This window comes from Aspergillus tanneri, assembly GCF_003426965.1.
Source record: "Aspergillus tanneri strain NIH1004 chromosome Unknown AapTan_6_pilon_pilon_pilon, whole genome shotgun sequence".
Taxonomy (NCBI): Eukaryota; Fungi; Ascomycota; class Eurotiomycetes; order Eurotiales; family Aspergillaceae; genus Aspergillus; species Aspergillus tanneri.
The window spans coordinates 223,121-241,548 of NW_022984633.1; the positions used below are offsets into that span (position 1 = coordinate 223,121).

The 18,428-nt window shown below is 50.7% G+C and overlaps 7 protein-coding genes across 7 annotated transcripts; 2 read left to right on the forward strand and 5 right to left on the reverse strand.

Annotated features, from left to right (window-relative positions):
- Positions 1-57: 57 nt before the first annotated feature.
- On the reverse strand, positions 58-1,702 carry ATNIH1004_008130 (T6SS phospholipase effector Tle1-like catalytic domain-containing protein; the record flags this gene model as incomplete). The annotated part of the gene is made up of 3 exons (XM_033572743.1): positions 58-1,439; positions 1,490-1,504; positions 1,558-1,702. The coding sequence occupies 3 exons, from the start codon at positions 1,700-1,702 to the stop codon at positions 58-60; spliced, it is 1,542 nt and encodes a 513-aa protein (XP_033423295.1).
- A 500-nt stretch (positions 1,703-2,202) lies between these two features.
- ATNIH1004_008131 (class I SAM-dependent DNA methyltransferase) lies at positions 2,203-2,949 on the reverse strand (the record flags this gene model as incomplete). Its single annotated transcript, XM_033572744.1, has 1 exon — positions 2,203-2,949. The coding sequence occupies one exon, from the start codon at positions 2,947-2,949 to the stop codon at positions 2,203-2,205; it is 747 nt and encodes a 248-aa protein (XP_033423296.1).
- Positions 2,950-5,258: 2,309 nt separating this feature from the next.
- DRE2 (electron carrier) lies at positions 5,259-6,239 on the reverse strand (the record flags this gene model as incomplete). Its single annotated transcript, XM_033572745.1, has 1 exon — positions 5,259-6,239. One exon carries the CDS (start codon positions 6,237-6,239, stop codon positions 5,259-5,261), a length of 981 nt encoding a protein of 326 aa, XP_033423297.1.
- Positions 6,240-6,924: 685 nt separating this feature from the next.
- ATNIH1004_008133 (uncharacterized protein) lies at positions 6,925-7,655 on the forward strand (the record flags this gene model as incomplete). The annotated part of the gene is made up of 2 exons (XM_033572746.1): positions 6,925-7,204; positions 7,261-7,655. 2 exons carry the CDS (start codon positions 6,925-6,927, stop codon positions 7,653-7,655), a joined length of 675 nt encoding a protein of 224 aa, XP_033423298.1.
- An 831-nt stretch (positions 7,656-8,486) lies between these two features.
- ATNIH1004_008134 (uncharacterized protein) lies at positions 8,487-9,951 on the reverse strand (the record flags this gene model as incomplete). The annotated part of the gene is made up of 5 exons (XM_033572747.1): positions 8,487-8,809; positions 8,869-9,305; positions 9,376-9,499; positions 9,556-9,682; positions 9,736-9,951. 5 exons carry the CDS (start codon positions 9,949-9,951, stop codon positions 8,487-8,489), a joined length of 1,227 nt encoding a protein of 408 aa, XP_033423299.1.
- Positions 9,952-12,726: 2,775 nt separating this feature from the next.
- Positions 12,727-16,082, forward strand: ATNIH1004_008135 (putative secondary metabolism biosynthetic enzyme; the record flags this gene model as incomplete). The annotated part of the gene is made up of 4 exons (XM_033572748.1): positions 12,727-12,990; positions 13,057-13,814; positions 13,879-14,893; positions 14,940-16,082. 4 exons carry the CDS (start codon positions 12,727-12,729, stop codon positions 16,080-16,082), a joined length of 3,180 nt encoding a protein of 1,059 aa, XP_033423300.1.
- Positions 16,083-16,502: 420 nt separating this feature from the next.
- eng2 (putative GPI anchored endo-1,3(4)-beta-glucanase) lies at positions 16,503-18,260 on the reverse strand (the record flags this gene model as incomplete). The annotated part of the gene is made up of 1 exon (XM_033572749.1): positions 16,503-18,260. The coding sequence occupies one exon, from the start codon at positions 18,258-18,260 to the stop codon at positions 16,503-16,505; it is 1,758 nt and encodes a 585-aa protein (XP_033423301.1).
- Between the last annotated feature and the right edge of the window lie 168 nt (positions 18,261-18,428).

Below are 18,428 nucleotides of genomic sequence, written 5' to 3' on the forward strand. Positions count from 1 at the left end.
CACAGCATTAAATCCAAAGAGATGACAAGATATCTATACCCTACATGAATACATAGGCTATATGGCTTGTGCACGTCCCCTCCAACCCGACGGTCCTTGCTCTTGCTCCTGCTTCCGCTGCTCTCGATCCTGATTATCATCTATCGTGGGATCGGTCTCCAAGACTCGAAAATAGTAATCCCGTAAGCCCGTAAACTGAGCAATGGGTGACGTCTTTCGCGACCCCTTTCGAGAACTGTTCAGCGATGTCTCATCCTCCACCATCCTCCAGCGTCCAATCTCGCGATACTCTGCGCGCCGATGCATGGTGTTCGGTTTATTACCGAGTCCCAGATTATACGGCCTATAGTCAGGATCATTACGTAGACGATTAATGACACTACCATGAATCTTCGCCCCGTTAGGCAATGGACGTCGCAGACCGGGCATATGCCATCTACTGTCTTGCACCGACCCATCGGGCGCCACCTTGGCACGTTTGAAAGGCATGCACTCGAGGACACGCCAGAACAGGGTCTCCACCGTCTTTCCGGGGTCCGAATAGTTCAGTGAGTCGTGCAGGGGCGCGCTCTCTGCCGTCCGTACGATCTCCGAGTCATAATCCTCCGCGAACGGATCATGACATCCATGCCGCTTCAGATGATCATGATCAAATGTGAGTCCAGCCAGGGCAGCCTCCTGCACCATCCACATCAGCGGGATCTGACTGACGGGCCATCTATGAGTGGCCCATTTGTCGATGGGCCATCCGCCGCCGACGTCGCAGTGATCGCCGGCGAAGTAGACCTCCTCGAAGTCCGGATTCAGAGGGAAGGGCACCTGGCTGAGGAGATCGGGCTCCGAGCGAGCAGCCCACGTACTCACGCGCGGGATGTGAGTCTCACCACAACGACCCCGGACCTCCTGGAAGAGAACAGGCTGGAACTTGATGCGACGTTCGTCGATGCTCACGGCATGACGCATGGTCCGCGGGTTCGGCTGGATGGGATTAGACTTGGTGAAGTCCCAGTTGAACTCGGCGACGCTGTTAACGGTATCGAAGAGACCCAGGAAATGCACCCATCCAATGGACCGACACAGGGTATCGCGACTGATGCGCAGACTGGCCTCGGCGTCCTCCCTTTCCTTGCCGGGGGATGCGAACTTCCACGCGGTAAAGGCCTGCCACACAAAGGGGATCAGCTCCTCGTTGTCCGCCGACAGCAGACCGACAAAGTCGAGCATTTCGTTCAGGAACCGTGCCGTGTAGGCCCCACGGGAGAAGCCAAACAGGTAGATGCGAGCGCCGGCCACCCAGCGACGGGCGAGGAAGCGATATCCGCCGATGACGTGCTGGTCGAACGAGGTAGCCAGGGCGGAATCAAAGACTTTGTGTGTCGGGAGTGGTCGAAGGGCGACGTTGGTGAAGCTACTGGGGGTGATGTCGGTTCCGATGCCCGCTGTTCTGTGAGCTATTATATCGATATCAGCAGGAAGTAGGAATGCTTACGCTGGTAGTAACAAACTGTACCGGTTAGTGATCGCCCCAGGGATCTTCCCTATAAAGATGGTACTTACATCTGTTTCCTTTCTTCCGATCCAGCATACTGAAGATCTTGAGGACATTGCTTTCAGCACCATCAGCGCGAAATGTATTGCCCGTTCCGTCAAAGCAGAGCACGAGCTCCGTGGGCGGACTCTCACAGTCGCATGGATCAGGCATTTTGCTTGGATGACAATGAGACAGGGCTGTCTTTAGATATTATATCTTGGACTGTGGACCAGTTCGATATATGCATTGTGCCAATATAGCGCCGATCGTTGCATGATCCCAGCTGGTATTGGCTTCTAGCACACCGCATTTCCGTCTGTGCTGTTTATCGACAGATGAGGTAGATATCGTGGTTGTACAAAGATATGGGATCGTTGAGAGGCCCTCGTCTTAACTTGCCAGGTGTTGGATACGTCAGCATAAAATGGGACATGAACTTCAACTGTGCGACTGGCTGAAGGGAATGACCTGCGATATATTTGACCTACTGAGTGTCAAAGGATGTGACATGTCATGCTCTCCACATCCTATCTAGCTTCTCATCTGAGATGCTCTTATGTTGATCATCCCCATCATGCCTTGACTCTTCTTCAGCCATCTATCTATATTTCATGCATTGTAACATCCATACCACAAATATGCACAATTGTACAATGTCGTATATAACCAAATCATGCAGATAATGGACGAACCCCCTCACAGACCAAAAATGGGAACTGCATGACCTTCCCAGCATCCTCCCATCCCTCGACCTCCATATCCAACCTCCAACCCACCCACACCTTCACATCCTGAAATCCTACCTCACGCATCAACCCCTCCATCCACGCACGGGGGATCCCATGTCTCTCGACCCCGTCCAACTTCGACGGTGGATGAAACTTGATCGCCTCAGGTCCGAAGTCCTCGAAATCCGTCAAGACGACGTGCGCACCCGGCTTTAGACAATCTAGTAAGGTGTGCAAGAACAGCCGAAGATCAGGGATATGATGCATGACGAGGTGGGAGAGGACGAGGTCGAATTTCCGGCGGGGACCGGCAGGGTTAGATTGATCCATAGGCGGAAGGACGGGGTCTTCCGGGTCCTGGAGCAGTTTACACACAGGGATGATATTCTGAGTCACCGGGGAAGTGGTGATCTTGGTCTGTAACATGTCGATCATGCCCTGCGCGGTGTCGACAGCAACGATCTCATGGACGAGAGGGGCGACGCGGACGGTGAGAAGGCCAGTTCCGCAGCCTACTTCGAGGACGTCCAGACAGGGGGCAGCAGACCCTGGGGTACGGTTCTGGTCCGAGAGGCTCTGGATGATGGGTTGGAGAGTCTGGAATGCCAGACGGGTGGCTACCTGGATTGTGGGATTGGAGTCCCAGGTAGCTGCTTCGTCATTGAAACGTGTATTGTTAGGTTCCGACATGTTGCTGTGATTGCAAGTCGATGTAATTGTATAGAGCACTCCGTAGTTGGCTGTTGTGTAGGTTGGCTTTCGGCCGATAATTGCGATGACATCAGCCTGTCTGGAGAGCTATTTAGTTAACTACGTTATGGAAGCCTAGCGTAATCGGACAACGAAATTGTCCAGTTTTTCGGCACCTACAACCTTAAATAATTTGAATTCAAATATCACCACCACCATTATAATCAAGTCGATCAATTCTCTATCTGCTAGGGCACTTTAACCGATTATGGCCAGTTTAACCACACTTACTACCTTTAGAGGCCCTTCGTGGTCAAGGTAACTGAGCTGTCGCTCCTCCTGCTATTAAACTCGTCCTTGCCCTGTCAAACCAACCTCCGTCCTAAATAAGTTTACATTTCTTCTTCTGCTTCTTCTGCTTCTCATAGACACGAAGCTTCCTTGCCTCTTTTATGAAGCTTTACCCCTTTGGTTAATTTATCAACTACCTAATTTAGTATGGATGTGGATAGTTAATTAACTAGAAGGCTCTGAATTCGTTGCTTTTGCTGCTCAAGTTGAAAGAGATCTCCTGGTGTCCTTCCTACTCCAAAGGACTGACTGCTATGATAGTGGAGTTGGTATCTTTAAAGATATTTTTACAAGCACTCTCTGGTTCTAGATGAATTGGGCTTGCTGCAAATCCACTTTGGATATTAGATGATAATACAGCTTATAGATGAACCAGGTCAGATTGATAGGAAGTTATCCTTATTAAGAGAATAAATCCCTGATTCTAACATCCCTGCCGCTCTCTGCCCATAACAGTGCTCTAGTGGCGAGAAGCAGCTTACATCTACTGGTTGTAGAAGATGCGATGAGTGAGGCATATGTAAAGGAATAATCCTTCTTTTCCACACATAATTTATCAAGCTGTACAGTAGCATAACTAGAGTAGCCCTCTAGGATTGGTATCCTATACTGTCCTTTCGTTTTGAAGCTGCATGGTTTTCAAAAACCTCTTAGAGCCATTTTAAATCAAGCCCATTTATAATACATTCATTCTCACATAAAGAATATTAATGAGCTTGGTGAGTTTTCCCTGCTAGAAAATCCGTGCTGGTAATACCCATCCAGCAGCATTAACACATGCTATTATTGTCTCCCACTCAATATTTCCAGTCTGAAGTGTTTTTGCATGGCTATCTCTTGTTTCTGAGCCATAAATAACCTTAGCAGTAATATAACACCCATTTGAAAACCCTTCTCATCCATATTATAAATATCTTCATCTAAAATCCCATACTTCTGTGTGCTATGATAGAGCCGAAACCAATCTTAGGTGTGGATCTTCACATTTACTACGTTGATAATCATGCAACCAACAGAATAAATTGAACAATTTAGAAGTAGAAACACATACCTAATTGTTTATATAACCTTTTACAATATACATAATCTACCCTAGCCACTATAATGTGGCGGAGTATGCTGAACGAAACTGTTTCTACTGTAGATTCTCTTAGTTACTACCCGCCTCCCCTGTTTACGAAACTTAAGAGTTTCCCCTTATATTTACAACAAAAAGTTATTATTTTCTAGAATAATATGATTTCTTATCTTCTTCGTAATCTGCTACTAATTCTAGATTGTTGAACTTATTTTGGTGGTTGAATAAATCATGAAAAGTATATAAAAAATTTCACTCAGTCGGTGGTGAACACTAAACACGTTATGGTTGAACCCTGTATATTGCCCATACTAAGGCCATCGCTACTGTATAAGGTGCTAATGAAAGATCAGTCGGCTTTGTACCTTTTTATGGTCTTATGGTTTTGTCCCTATTGTCGCATAAATAACCAGACCGCGACATGTTACAGTCAACGGATATATATCTCGGGAGGTAATAACCAGAACCGACCACCCTACTGTTTGCTAAGCAATGTCAAGACAAACCATTCGTAAAGTCAATGGTATCTACATACTTCATTATACCATAGCGAATATGTATTTCTTATAAATCATTAATTGAATTATTAATCAAATCGACCATAGACCACATTACTAATACATCGTTGCTAAAACACGCTCGATGATTGGCGGCTAAGACCTCAAACTTATCTAGCGCTTCCGATATCGCGCGATGGAGGCGATGGAGGGGTAATGATTGGAATACGACGAGGAAACTGACATGAAAGCTGCGACTCAGAAAATTTTTAGATATTATAGATTTATTCGCCTGATTTGTAAAGCAAATACTAGGTATCCAAGGTCATCCATCTAGTAAATCCCATAACAACGCCGTATTCCCATAAACATTATATCCTCGCTCACAACTGGATCATATCATTCATAATCTTGACCTCCTCTCCGGGTTTGAACGGAGGGAGGCCAATGTACGGACATGTCGAGCAGCGGAAAGCATCGCCCAGGGAGCAGCTGTTACATGAGCCGGTCTTCCCTTGCACAGTGAAATCTAGCTCGTCGTTGAGATCGTCCGCCTGCAGCTTGAGAATGCTCAAGTCCTTCGTTGCCTGGGCCTGACGTTCTTGGTCCTCTTTCTCGAGTTTCTCCGCCAGTCCGCAGGTGCAGTCCTTACAGGGGCGTCGTCGCTTTTTGGCAGTCTCCGGCTGACAATTCGACGCTGCGAGCGTTAGCAAGAACACAGGGCGTAAAGAGGGGAACGAACGTATTTGCAATGGTCTCTTCATATCATCCTCCGACAATAAGGTGTCTTCATCAATCAACTCGTCGCCATCGACGAACCCCACGCCGTTCGTGCCATTTGTCTGAACACCGTTTGAAAAACCATTCGAAACACCGTTGGATGATGTTTCCTTCTTCTTCCTCTTCCCACCTAGTCGGAGTGGTACCGCGGCGGTCTCAAACATCTGTTTCTCGAAACTGCCGTCCTTCTCGACCAGTCCCGCCAAAATGGCCTCCAGTCCTTCGTTGGCTCCGAGACGACCCTCTTGCAGCTGTAGTTTCCCTCCAGCCTTCATGGCCGGCACGAGGACCTTGTATACATCCCGACTGAGCAGTTTGATAGCCTCCTCGCGGCGGGCGCCATCGGTGTCGGTCAGAACCAGCACGAGATCGTAGGTATCCGCGGGGAGAGGAACGAGGCCGGCGCCGAGGCGGTCCAGCATCTGCAGATCGGTGGTTGAGCGGTCGAAGGTGGAAAACAGGTCACGTAGTTTCTCCTCATGAGCAGCGATCGAGGGCGGTGCCAGGAGAAGGTTGCGCTGTTGGATCACCTTGGGCGTTGGGGCGGGGTTGAAGTCATCGGCCATGTCGATGGTGACCGCCATTTTGATGGACGGGGTCTCTGCGAGTGAGAATTTAAAGGAGAACGAGCAGGGAGGATAGAAAGAGGAGAGAGTCAGAGATTACTGAGTCTCCGTAAAAGAGGTGCAAAAGTAAAAGTGATGCTGATTAATGTCGAGTGGCGGACCCGTTCGTGCCTAAATATTCAGGCCGTTTTGCTATGGCCCAACCAGACTCCGCGGAAATAGGAACCTCCTAATGCGGCAGAACCAGAATTTTGTGGCGTGTGGCGCGTGGCATGTGGCGGTGCAGATGGCCCCTTTCTGCAAAGATTGTGACACAGCAATTTCAGCTATCGGGGACGACAATAAAAATAGGAGATAAGGGGGATATTAGACGAATTAGTTGGTTGGTTATGGAAATTCCATGACTAAGATCGTCAGGCTTATCTACATCATATCGTACAGAGGAGAGGAGTTCCCCCATGGTGATTACACCTGTCCGCAGTTTGAGACGTACGATTGTCACGAGTAGATGGAGTGATCAAACGTTAGATCAGATAGGGATACCAGTACTCCGTAATTTGATGGCACATTGTTAAATGAGATTCGATGGTTTTGTTCAAGGTAGATCCATTTTGACAGATGGAGTCTTGGCATGGAGATACTCCGCCTTCGTCATCGCCTTCTCCTCTCCCTATCACTAGCCCATCCCATACACGCAGCCACAATGGGTTTCATCAAGCGCGTCTTCCAGCTCGCCACTTACGGACCCGCCGCCTCGGTGGGTGCGTTCTTCTGGACCACACGGAAGAGCACCTTCGTTCCCATGACTCCGTCGGATCCGATCTTCAAATCCTCGTTCCTCCGCGCCCAGAACCCCCAGCAGAATCCCACTAGCTATGACCTCTGCATTCGCCGCGTGCCTCTGTCGGAGATCAACCCGAGCCTACTGGAGAAAAAGGGCAGACTCACCGAGGCGTTTTGCGCTGGGATCTGGAGCGGCTGGGGTATTGACTCTCCTCTGTAACTGCTACTATCACAGAGTAATAACGACGTGAAATAGGATACGCCTTGCAACGGGCCCACCACGAGCGGAACGCACCACGCGAAGAGACAACCAATCACCTCTGGACGAGGGAGGAACTGCGGTCGTCGAGCTACGAAGTCGGCACGCTGATCACCGACCACTTTGAGGTCCTCGAAAAGACGCCGGAGCGGATTGTGGTGCGGTGCGGCGATACGCCGCGCAACCAGGGCGTGCGGGCATCGGACGGTCTGTTCGAGATGTCGGTGGTGGTGAATCCGGACGAGGGGGTGGCGGAGTTTGGACTCAAGAGTTGTTTCTTCCAGGGATTGGGCAAGGCGGAGACGGCTCCGATGCCGTCGCCTATACTGTGGTTGCATAAACAATACACGAAGTTGTGGATGGAGACGGCTCTTGTAAATGTTTGTCGGTAGTGTGGACGTGTGTCGGTGTGGACTATACATAAGTACGGGATATCTCTTCTGAGAAAGAATAAGAATGCAAGGCATGGACTTGCTTGCCAATATGACCCGCTTGAGCGATGATCGTTGACAGAAAACGCTTTTTACCTGTTATCAAGTCAATAGACCCAGAAAATGACCACGCAGCATCTTATAGTTTCAATGCAATAAACAGCTCTCATCTGACCTTCTGCAGTTCGACTCTGCCGACCATCGAATGAATAGAGTTACGAAAGTAAGACGAGAGAACCATGGCTCTTCCTATACTTCTAAACACGAATACTCCTAGGCATAACATAGAGAAGGCTTAGAAGGGGAACACGAAATATGACATATCCAGGATCAAATAGGATCCCCACACAGACGCGCTGCACCCCAAAACGCCAAATAACCTTAACAAAAGTTTACCACTAGCGGTGAGAGCCGCTCAACTGCATGCGGGATAAGGAATCTGACAGCGCAGGTCATCGACGACCCTGTGCGTGGACTATGCATCGCATCTTGCATTTATGGGCATAGTTCTGCGAGATGGATATGATACGTAGGATCTATCGGTAAGGGGTCCACTAACGGTCCCTACAAGGAGGAGGGACAAGGCAGAGACTATGAAGGAAACAAGGCAACGAGGATTGATATATTGAAATGATGGATTAGAATTGTTGGTGGGAGGCAGCCACCCAGACAGGGGTATTGATTATAACAAGTATCAACAAGAAGATGAAGGGATTACAGGCTAATAAAAATAAAAGGGCAAAAAAAAAAAAAAAAAAAAAAAAAAAAAAAAAAAAAAAAAAAAAAAAAAGGCTATTCGAAAGAACGAGGCACAGCCTCAATCACTGACTCCATACCTGGACTCCCCGACCAAATCCCCGTAATTTCCAATCCGGCGTTATGCAGCAACTCCCTCCACTGGCGCTCGGATCGCTCGATGCCCGAGCCAATGCTCATCATCTGGATGTCGAGTGACGCCTGGAGGAGCGGTGTGTCCGTGTCAGAGAGGACGAAATCCACAATGAGGACGCGCGAATACTCCTCATCCATGGCGGAGACGGTGTTGAGCAGGATCTTGTGGCAGATGTAGTCGGGCCAGTCATGGAAGATGGCGCGGAAGTAGTAAGCTCGGGCGCCTGCGTCGTTAGACTGATGCACGGCCTGATCATTGCAGTGAATGAAGCGAATGACTTACCTTTGATCGGCTGGGGATCTAAAAAGCTGTATGCCATCGGCTCGATCCCCTTGCCGACAGACGGGGACACCACCTTGGGGAGATCCTGCAAGATCAACCGTCCAGGGACCTGAGGGTGTTTCTCCCTGAAGCGGATCAGATCATGGCCCTGGTTGCCGCCGACGTCGACGAGGAAGACGGCGTCCTCATGGGCGATCGTCTGATCGGTCAGTCGCTGCACGGGGTACACGTTGAACCAGGATGGTCGACCCTGGCGTCGACTCGCCATGTAGGAGTTGAATAGGGTCTGGTGGTATTTCCGCTGCGCGAGCCATTCGAACTGGCTCTGTCCGACGGCCCAGCGCATGGGAGAGCGTGAATACTCCTTGGGCATGGCGTAGTGGTGCTCCCGGAAGTACTCAGGGAGTTGGCTTAGCGTAGGCATCGTCAAGTCGTATCTGTCTCGTAATTAGGCCCAGGAAACTAGATCAAAGGTGTAATTACTCCTATGAAAAGAGGATTGCATACATGCAGGGCACACCGTCCCGCCCAATGGGCTGCGTCATCGCGATGGTCTTGTCGGTGGGAAGATAAACCTCTGGCTCGCGACTGGCACACAGACCCAAGGCAATCATGACGCGCATCAGACGGACTGGCCAAGGTCAGTCTCTTTCGTGGATCGCGAGAGCTATAGACGTCGGAACCTACCGATGAGGGCTTTCTCCGCCCCCGTGTGAACCGCCAAGTCCTTAGCCGAACGGCCTTGGGGATGTTCCACAAGCAATGGGAAGATGCGCAGGTCGATGACGGTGCGAAGGGCGGCATTTTGCGGTGGCTGGATGATTATCATGACCAATTGATCTTCCTGCTAAGGTATTGTATGCCTACCTGGTAGATCATTCGCAGAACGGTCTCTGTGGGCGTCTCGACGGCCAGCTTCAACTCATCGATCAGCCGCAGTAGCTGGAACCGGGACTGGACTGAATCGCCCTGTTCAGATGAGGCCAGCTGTCGGATCTCATCGATTAGGGATAGTACGTGAGGTGGTTGACGCGAAGTCTCCATATGTGCAGAACCCAGCATGGGAAACTCAAAATGAACCATAAAGAAAAAAAAAAAAAAAAAAAGTATGTACAGCGCAGGATGCAGGGAAGGATTCAAGAGACCGGAGATGCAGACAACAGGCGGTCGAAGAAATAAATACACACGATGCAGATAGACGACCGACGACAAGACGACAGATAGATAGATAGACAGATAGACAGGTTGAAGTTGGGTCTCGCAGAAGATACCGAAAGCGGTTGTCCGGATGACACATCTGAACCCTTACTTATTGGCAATAAATGGATAGATTGACTTTCATTTCCCCTCAAAGGGGCTAAGGACGTCGGCCCATGCGTAGTCCGTGACCTTAATTTCCTCTTATGTCATGGTCGGCTCCTTGGATTGGACTGCGACTGGGACGGGCACTGTGGCGTTTGTCAGTTGTTCACTGGAATCTACGGACTACGACAGCGTACTCCGTACTGGTGTGGTCTAGAAGTCTCGGAATAAACTTGGAAACTGTTGACAGAGATTTTCAGTTCCAGCAAACAAACAATTCCCAACCTCTGCTGCTGCCCGAAGCTACTCCAGCAGTTTGGGAACTTCACATCTCGACCAACGTCAGCGCCACCGCGATGGACTTTTGTTCTATAGAGCTTCCTTGTTGGTTCCGGTGGCCCAAGCTCCTTGATGCATCCAGCATTCTAGCATCATCACCCTAGCAGTTGCTCCCTGGCGGTTGGTTCGTGAGACCATGATCCCCACTAGCTAGTGGATGCTGATTTCCGATCTCCACCCGTTACTTCTTCATATATATGTACACACACATATATATATTATTTATTTCTTTTTGATTTTATTTTCTGTCCTTGTCCTTGTCCGGACAGTTACGGAGTAGGGTTGTAGTATTCTGTATGAACAGGATTGAGTTCGCCATTCTTCCGGTTGTCGATTCCATTGGGTATTCCCCGATGCCAGACGTCAGAGTGGATGGAGGACTTTACAGAGGACGAAGTTTCCGGGAATCAACACGTTGATTGACCAGAATGAAATTGGCTTTAATGAATCCAAAGACACCGCAACTACGCAGGACTGATATCCACGCACGGGAGATCACTAGCCACATGCAAGCAGTCCAGACTGGCGATGTTTGCGCGGCTCAACAAGAGGTACCGTACTCCGTACATCTATCTATCAACAGCGTACATGTGTACCTACGGACCACTCTATACCTCCCTGTTATGGTTTATTTGCTCGAGTCTGTCCTCACGGAACGACCAGGATCTGATCCGCAGCGGCGACCACGAGCCAGTGGCGAACCCTACGTTGACATCGGATCATGCCATAACTACTCCGTAACTATGTACGGAGTGGTGTTTCTTCGCTGGTCATCAAATTCGTGGATTGTCGGCGGAGAATTGCGAGAAGATCGGTGAGCGGCTGAGACAGGAGGGAAAGTAATATTGGGCGCCATGTGGGTACGGGAGGGTTTTCTCATTTCATTTGACAATTTAATTTTATTTAGATTAGCATTCTGATGATTTTAAGGGATTACCGACTGATCCAGATAGAGCCCGACAGGAGGAGGTGACAGGTCAGATTGTCTCCAGCATTCTATCCTAATGATTACTAGAGCGCCGCCGATTGACCGTGTGCGCCCGAGCAGTGATTGACAATCCTTCAGGCAGGGAAATCCTACGTACGGAGCACTGGGTAGATACTCCGTACTAGGCATTTTCGTTTTCTTCATGCCGAAAATGGACAGATTTGTCGGGGCTGCATGCGGTAGTTAGTTCATGCCAGGGTATTTTTGTCATTCCCCCAGTGAAACATACCCGATGTCTCCGATTCCACGAGGCATTGCAACCCAAGACTCATAGGCTTCGTGTGAAATCAATAGTGAAGGCAAAAATAAACAAGGTTCCCATGAGATGTCATTTCTCCGACAGAAGTACGGACATTGCCTCCGTGTCGGGTATTTTTGTTCCTCTCTCCGGTGCCTCGCTATCTGACCACAACGGACCGCGCAAGATACGAGCTACCAGAGGATCCCTGAGGACGATCTGATCTGACCAGGGGACCGCACAATCAAGGATAGGTCTGTGGTGGAAAATGCGATCGTGCAGTCGATCAAGGACCAGAGCCAGGTGCCCGGAAGCCAGGAACCCGGCTGCTTGGGGTCATATCCCGGCACAGTTCAACAGTTCTCGGTTGCTTCCTGCAACCACCCCCACCCCCATAGGACTGTGATGCGGGAGGCTGCGCGTGCACTGCTACGGTGTGACTGACAAATTTGAGTCTGCTGGCCATCAGGAACTCTGAGCGGTCGATCCCTCCTGGTGCGTACTAGATGGGTCAGGATGCGGCCAACAGCAGATCCAGATCGGTCCCACCGTAGTTGTCTGGCGTCTACGATGCTGGTATATGCGATGAGAGTGCCCTACGTATCGTCCCAACTGGCGCACTAATGCCTGCGTGCAGAAGAAGTCGATCTGTCGGTGTTGGTTGCCACGGTGGTTGGTGGGCCAAAATTTTTTTTTTTTAAAAAAAATCTAAAAACAAAAAAAGACAATGAAAAATAAATCTTCAGATACACCGCTCTGCTTGATCCACTCCACAAGAAAAATCGTAAGGTTCAGCGATCGTGAAACGACAAGAATTGCCTAATGCGGAATCCGCCAGCCCAACCGAACGCAGAGATGACGATAGGTCCACGCGCCCCAGCACCATCCGATTGCCTTTCGATCTGGGGTGGTATCCTTAAATACGGGTTCCCCGTCTCTGGAATGTGCCTCTTGACTCGACTTGACTCAGTGTCCCAGCCAGGTTGACACCATGGGGATCCGACAGTACGATTCATCATCTGAAAATGTCTCCGGACCCAGTAGCCCCGAAACGTTGGCTACTCGGTTTGGCCGTCTTCATATCTTGGATGACTTGATCCGACTACGAGCAGAGGATGTGACGCAGTATCCTCTGTTGGCTTATCCTCGACCCTCCACCGACGGCCATGTCTCGTATGAGTATTTCACCGGACAGGATCTGGACTGGATGGTCGATCAGGTGGTCTGTACTTTGATGGACTACGGTTTTAAACCGGTATCTCTCTCTCTCTCTTTCTATATATTCATAAACTTTATGGATGAATGAAGCTTACTGGACCAGCCTCGAGGTGAAGGCGCCACCGTTGCCCTCTTCACCACGTCGGATATGAACATGGTTGTGACCTTTTTCGCCCTCAGTCGACTCGGATACACGGTGATGATGCTGTCTCCTCGCCTCTCCGCCGTCGCCTGCGTGTCGTTGCTGGACGTCGTGGGCTGTGACACCGTCCTGTACGGACAGAGCCCCAGCATCCGGGCCACGATGGGGGAGATCCTTCGTCTGAAGCTGGTGACCTGTCGTCCGATTATCGCGAGACCGTCGCTGCAAGACACGGCGCTGGACTCGACCGTGATGGTGCTTCACCGGAGCCGGAATCCGGAAATCCAGAAGAATAAGATCGCCTTGGTGCTGCATTCGTCCGGGTCGACGGGCACGCCTAAGCCTCTCTTCCTCAGTCACAAGGCCCTCATGACCCATCCCACGCGGGGACCTGGACTCACATCTTTCAACTCCCTGCCGTGGTATCATCTGCATGGCTTGTCCACGGCACTGCAAGCTATGTATATGAGGAAGACGGCCTTCATGTGGGATGCTTCATTACCTCTGACGGCAACCTCGGTGGTGGCTGCCTTGGAAGCTGCGCAGCCTGAATCAGTGCAAGGGGTGCCCTACATGCTTCAGCTTCTGGTGGACAACCCCCGAGGGCTGGAAGCTCTACGGAACTGCAAACTGGTGACGTATGGAGGTGCACCCTGTCCGGACGAGCTGGGAGACCGAATGGTGGAGGAGAAGGTGCGGTTCGGCGGGTCATTTGGCCTGTAAGTGTCTTGTCTTATCCTGGTCTGCTGTGGTCCATCATGTATTGTAGTTGACCATCCATAGAACGGAAGCGGGTCTGGTGGCCGAATCCATATCGCGTCCCGCCAGTGATCCATACTGGAACTACATGAAGTTCTTCGACAACATCCAATCCTACGTGTGGATGAAGCCCATCGGCAACGAGCTGTACGAATGTGTTTACCTCTTGGGACATCCGGCGCTGACGACGTCCAATTCGAACGAACCGCCGGGCTCGTATCACTCCAAGGACGTCTTCACGCCGCATCCTGTGCTTCCGAACCGGTGGAAATACGTCACTCGACTCGACGACCGCATCACCCTGGTCAACGGCGAGAAGGTGCTTCCGCTGCCGATAGAGGGATCCATAAAACAGAGCCCGCTGGTGCACGAAGCCGTCGTCGTCGGCGTCAATCGCAGCGTGCCGGGACTGCTGGTCTTCCGGTCCGACGAGGTGAGGATTGATTCGGACTCGAAGTATCTGGATCGGATCTGGCCGGTCATCGAAGAGGCCAATTCGAGAGCCGAGCAGTTCTCCCAGATCTCTCGAGACATGGTGGTTGTCTTACCCTGGGATGCAGTGTGTCCGCGGACAGACAAGGGATCAATGATCCGGGCACAGGTCTACGCGAAATATGCCGATGTGATTGACAAATTATACGCCGAATCGGAGCAGACAGTGCATGGCACCGTGGAGCTGGATGTAAATGGTACCGAAGAGCTCCTGATGAAGCTTTGTCGTGACGAGCTGGGCATTCACATCTCCAGTGTTCATTCCGAGTTCTTCGCTGAGGGCGTAGACAGCCTCAAAGCCATCCATATGCGGCGATTGATTCTCCAACACTTTAAAATCCAGGATAGCCAGAGTGTCGGTCAAAATGTAGTCTTTGAAACGGGGACTATATCTCGTCTGGCAGAATACATCCACGCGGTTCAAGACGGCCAGGAAATTCAGACAACCACGGACGAGATGGCACTGATGCCACGGTTAATTGAAAAGTATTCCTCGTTCTTCAGACACAAGCCCAACCACGAGGTGACCGGACGTAGCCGGAGTGTTGTACGTCAATCATCCTATGCAATATTGCTCATGCTAACAATATCAGATTCTAACCGGTGCGACGGGATCTACGGGAGCACATACTCTATATCGACTGCTGAATGACGACTCAGTATCAGCTGTGTACTGTCTGACCCGACGCGCGCAACCCAAGGAATCCATCCTACAAGCCATGGCACAGAAAGGCCTGAACGTGCCCCGATTCCGCAGCGACAAGATCATCGCGCTGCAGTGTTCCCTGGAAGAGTCTGATTTTGGGGTGGACTACGAATACCTAAGGCAGATGAAGCAATCCGTATCCCTGATCATCCACACTGCATGGCCGGTCAACTTCAACCTCCCTCTAAAGAGCTTCGAACCACATATCAAAGGCCTATACAACCTCATCAACTTCTCGTTATCAGTTAACCTACCCAAGCCTGCCGTTCTCCTCTTCTGCTCCTCCATCTCCACGGCACTGGGATCATCCTCTCCCACTGTCGACGAAGTCCCAATGGACGATCTACACAGCGCACTTGACATGGGCTATGCTCGATCAAAGCTCATCGGCGAGCAGATCATCAGCAACGCGCGAAAATCTGGCGCTCGGAGCTACTCGTTGCGCACCGGACAGATATCAGGGCACTCGAAACGAGGACTCTGGAATGACAATGAAGCCATCCCATTGATGATCCGCTCCGCATTGACTTTACATGCTCTACCGGATTTGAAGATGACCTGTTCATGGCTGCCGGTGGATAAGTTGGTGAGTTCGATACTGGAGATCGCAAAGAGATGTTCTACCTCGGGCGACTCGGAAATCGAAACCGAGACCGACGAGATAGAGGGAGACGACACAATTTACAACCTGTGCAACCCACGCGAATTCACTTGGTCATCTATGCTCGATACCCTCCGACGCAGGGGCTTCACATTCTCAACCGTTCCATTCAGCGAATGGCTTCGTCTACTCCGCGAGAGTGAATCTCGCGGCGAGGAGACTGTAAATCCAGCCGTGAAGTTAGCAGATCACTACGAGGCTATGTACGGCCACGACCAGGAGACAGAGACATCTCGTATGCCGCGATTCCTGACGGAAAAGGCAGAAAGAGACAGTATGACGTTGCGAAATGGTCGGTTGCGGATCATCGAAGATGGGATATTAAGTCGGTATGCGTTGGATTGGTTGAACAGGTGGAAGACGGCCTAGTCTGCTAGGTGGTGTGGATTCTTGTTTATATTTGGTTCGTGTATGGTGTTACGGATGAGATGATACCTGGTGCATTGACTTATGTGTTATGACATTTCTTAATCAAGTTACAAGTTAATTGCAACAATGTATTTAGAGGTCAACTGTATCAGTTCTATGGGCCGCCATGACTTGCAAAAAATATCTAGTCGGAGTCCATATAACACATGACAATTGTTTTTGATCTACCTACTATCTAAATGGAAGAGAAGGAAATTCACGCTCAAAGAAGTATAAACAAGGAGAGAGAAGAGAAGAGGTATCCTTCAACCACTGACAGACTATTTTACAACAAAGCAATGTTTGATTGAGCTTCCTCTTGCAGGATATCGAACCCAAATAAGATAGGCATCAAAGAAAGAACCAATGGGAATCATAAAGTCACGCCAAGAAAGCAATCACCGCAGCACCCACGAGGCCAGACGCACCCAGAGACAATCTGCTAGCACCGGCGGTGAAAAGAGGGACAACAGGCGTAGTTGCGCTCGGGACTCCAGATGAAGATGCAGAGTCGCCAGATCCAGTGGATCCGGAATCGCCACCAGGGGCTGGAGAGTCGCCTGGGGCAGTAAATGTGGGTGCAGGCGCAGGCGCCGGGATAAAGCGCGATGAAGACGTGAAACTCGGCGCAGGGACAGGTGGTTTGTCAGTAGAGCTTCCCGCTGCTCTCGAGGGCTGAGATGGCTGGGCAACAGGTTCCGTGGGTCCCGTAGGGATGATAGTGTTGACAGAAGGGAGAACAATGGTGCTGCCCTCGGGGGCTGGCTCAGAGACGATCACCGATGGGACGCCAGTACTACTTTCAGCAGCCCCTGTTTGACCGCCGTGGACGGCCGTTGCCGTGTAGGCATTCTGCAGGGTAAGGGGACAGATAGTCGTCGTACGAGTCAAATACAAAGTGCTCTTCGAGATGGTCTCCGAGTTGTCGCCGCCGTCACTCGGTGCAGCGGAGGAAAATTGAACGGTTTTCTTTGTACTGGCTGGGGCGGCGGTAACTTCTACAGCAGAAGGGCTCGAAGGCGCATGCGTTGCTTCAGTTTCAGACTTGGGGTTCGCGATACTGATAGAAGAGGACCGAGTCGGCTGGATCACGGTAGCACTGTCAACATGGGTGGAGGCGGACTGAGCCGGGCCATTCGAGTTATCGCCGATCTGGTATATTTTGATGGAGTTGATTTCCCAGTATGCTTCCTTGAAAGCGTCAGGGTTCTCGGCCACGTATTTCACGCAGCTCTGGATGGGTTTACTGGGGTCGCTCACGGGGCAGCCCGAATCACCATAGACACCACCGGCCCAGTCACCACAGAATGTGGTATCGAGGATGAACTTTTGGGATTTGAAGCGCTTGTGGAAGTCGCAGGAGCCCTGTAGGTGGGCCATCGGCGTACCGAATGCCGAGGGATCAGGCTCGCCGTCGGTAATCGACTCGGGAATGGAGTCGCGAGGGAAATACCAGATCTTGAGGAAATCGGCCGTCCACTCCATCGCATAGACGCCGCCACCGTTCTTATTAAAGGGGTCCCCGGACGAGCCCTGCGTGCCTTTTACAACGCATCCGACCGTGCCGGATGCTTCACCACATTCGCTAGACGTCATGTCGCCATGCATCTCGTGGCCACCACCGACATTGCAAGACCCACTTGTATGCAGAACGATTTCATTGGCTTCATGTTTGTTAACACCTTCAATGATATCGATCTCGCCGTCGTGGGGCCAGTCAGGGCCAACGGACCAGAATGCAGGCCAGGTGCCACAGGCACTGCCAGGCATGTGCGCCAGATCGACGATGTAAAGACCCTCATCGTAATATTGCTTGCTCTCGATACGGACTGACTCTCGACCGGGCCCTTCAGGGACAAGGGTTTTTTTATAATCAACCCCCATGTAGAAGCTGCCGCTGGAGGTGACGTCGATCAGACCAGAGCCCTCAGCAGTGCTCTGGTTGAGATATGTGACGAAGCCATGGGTAGGGTCTGCACCGTCGAAGAAGTTAAAGTAGTCGAGGAATTTCTCGCCTTGCCATGATTCATGAAGCTGGTAGCTACCCGAGCTCTTAGCAGATCGATCAGCAATGGAAGGCGAAACAATAGAGAAAACTGCGAGCGAACGGATGCTCCAAAGAAAGGATCGTGTAGGCATCTTGGCCAGCTACAGTGAAATGAATTCACAGACAGCAAAGGAAGGAATACAAGTTAAGAGGGAAATGAACCGCAGAAAGTAGATCTCAGATCTAGACCAGATCTCGACAGATCACGATTCGATCCAAAGGAATGCAAGACAACCGTCTAGGCTGTGGCAATGAGAAAG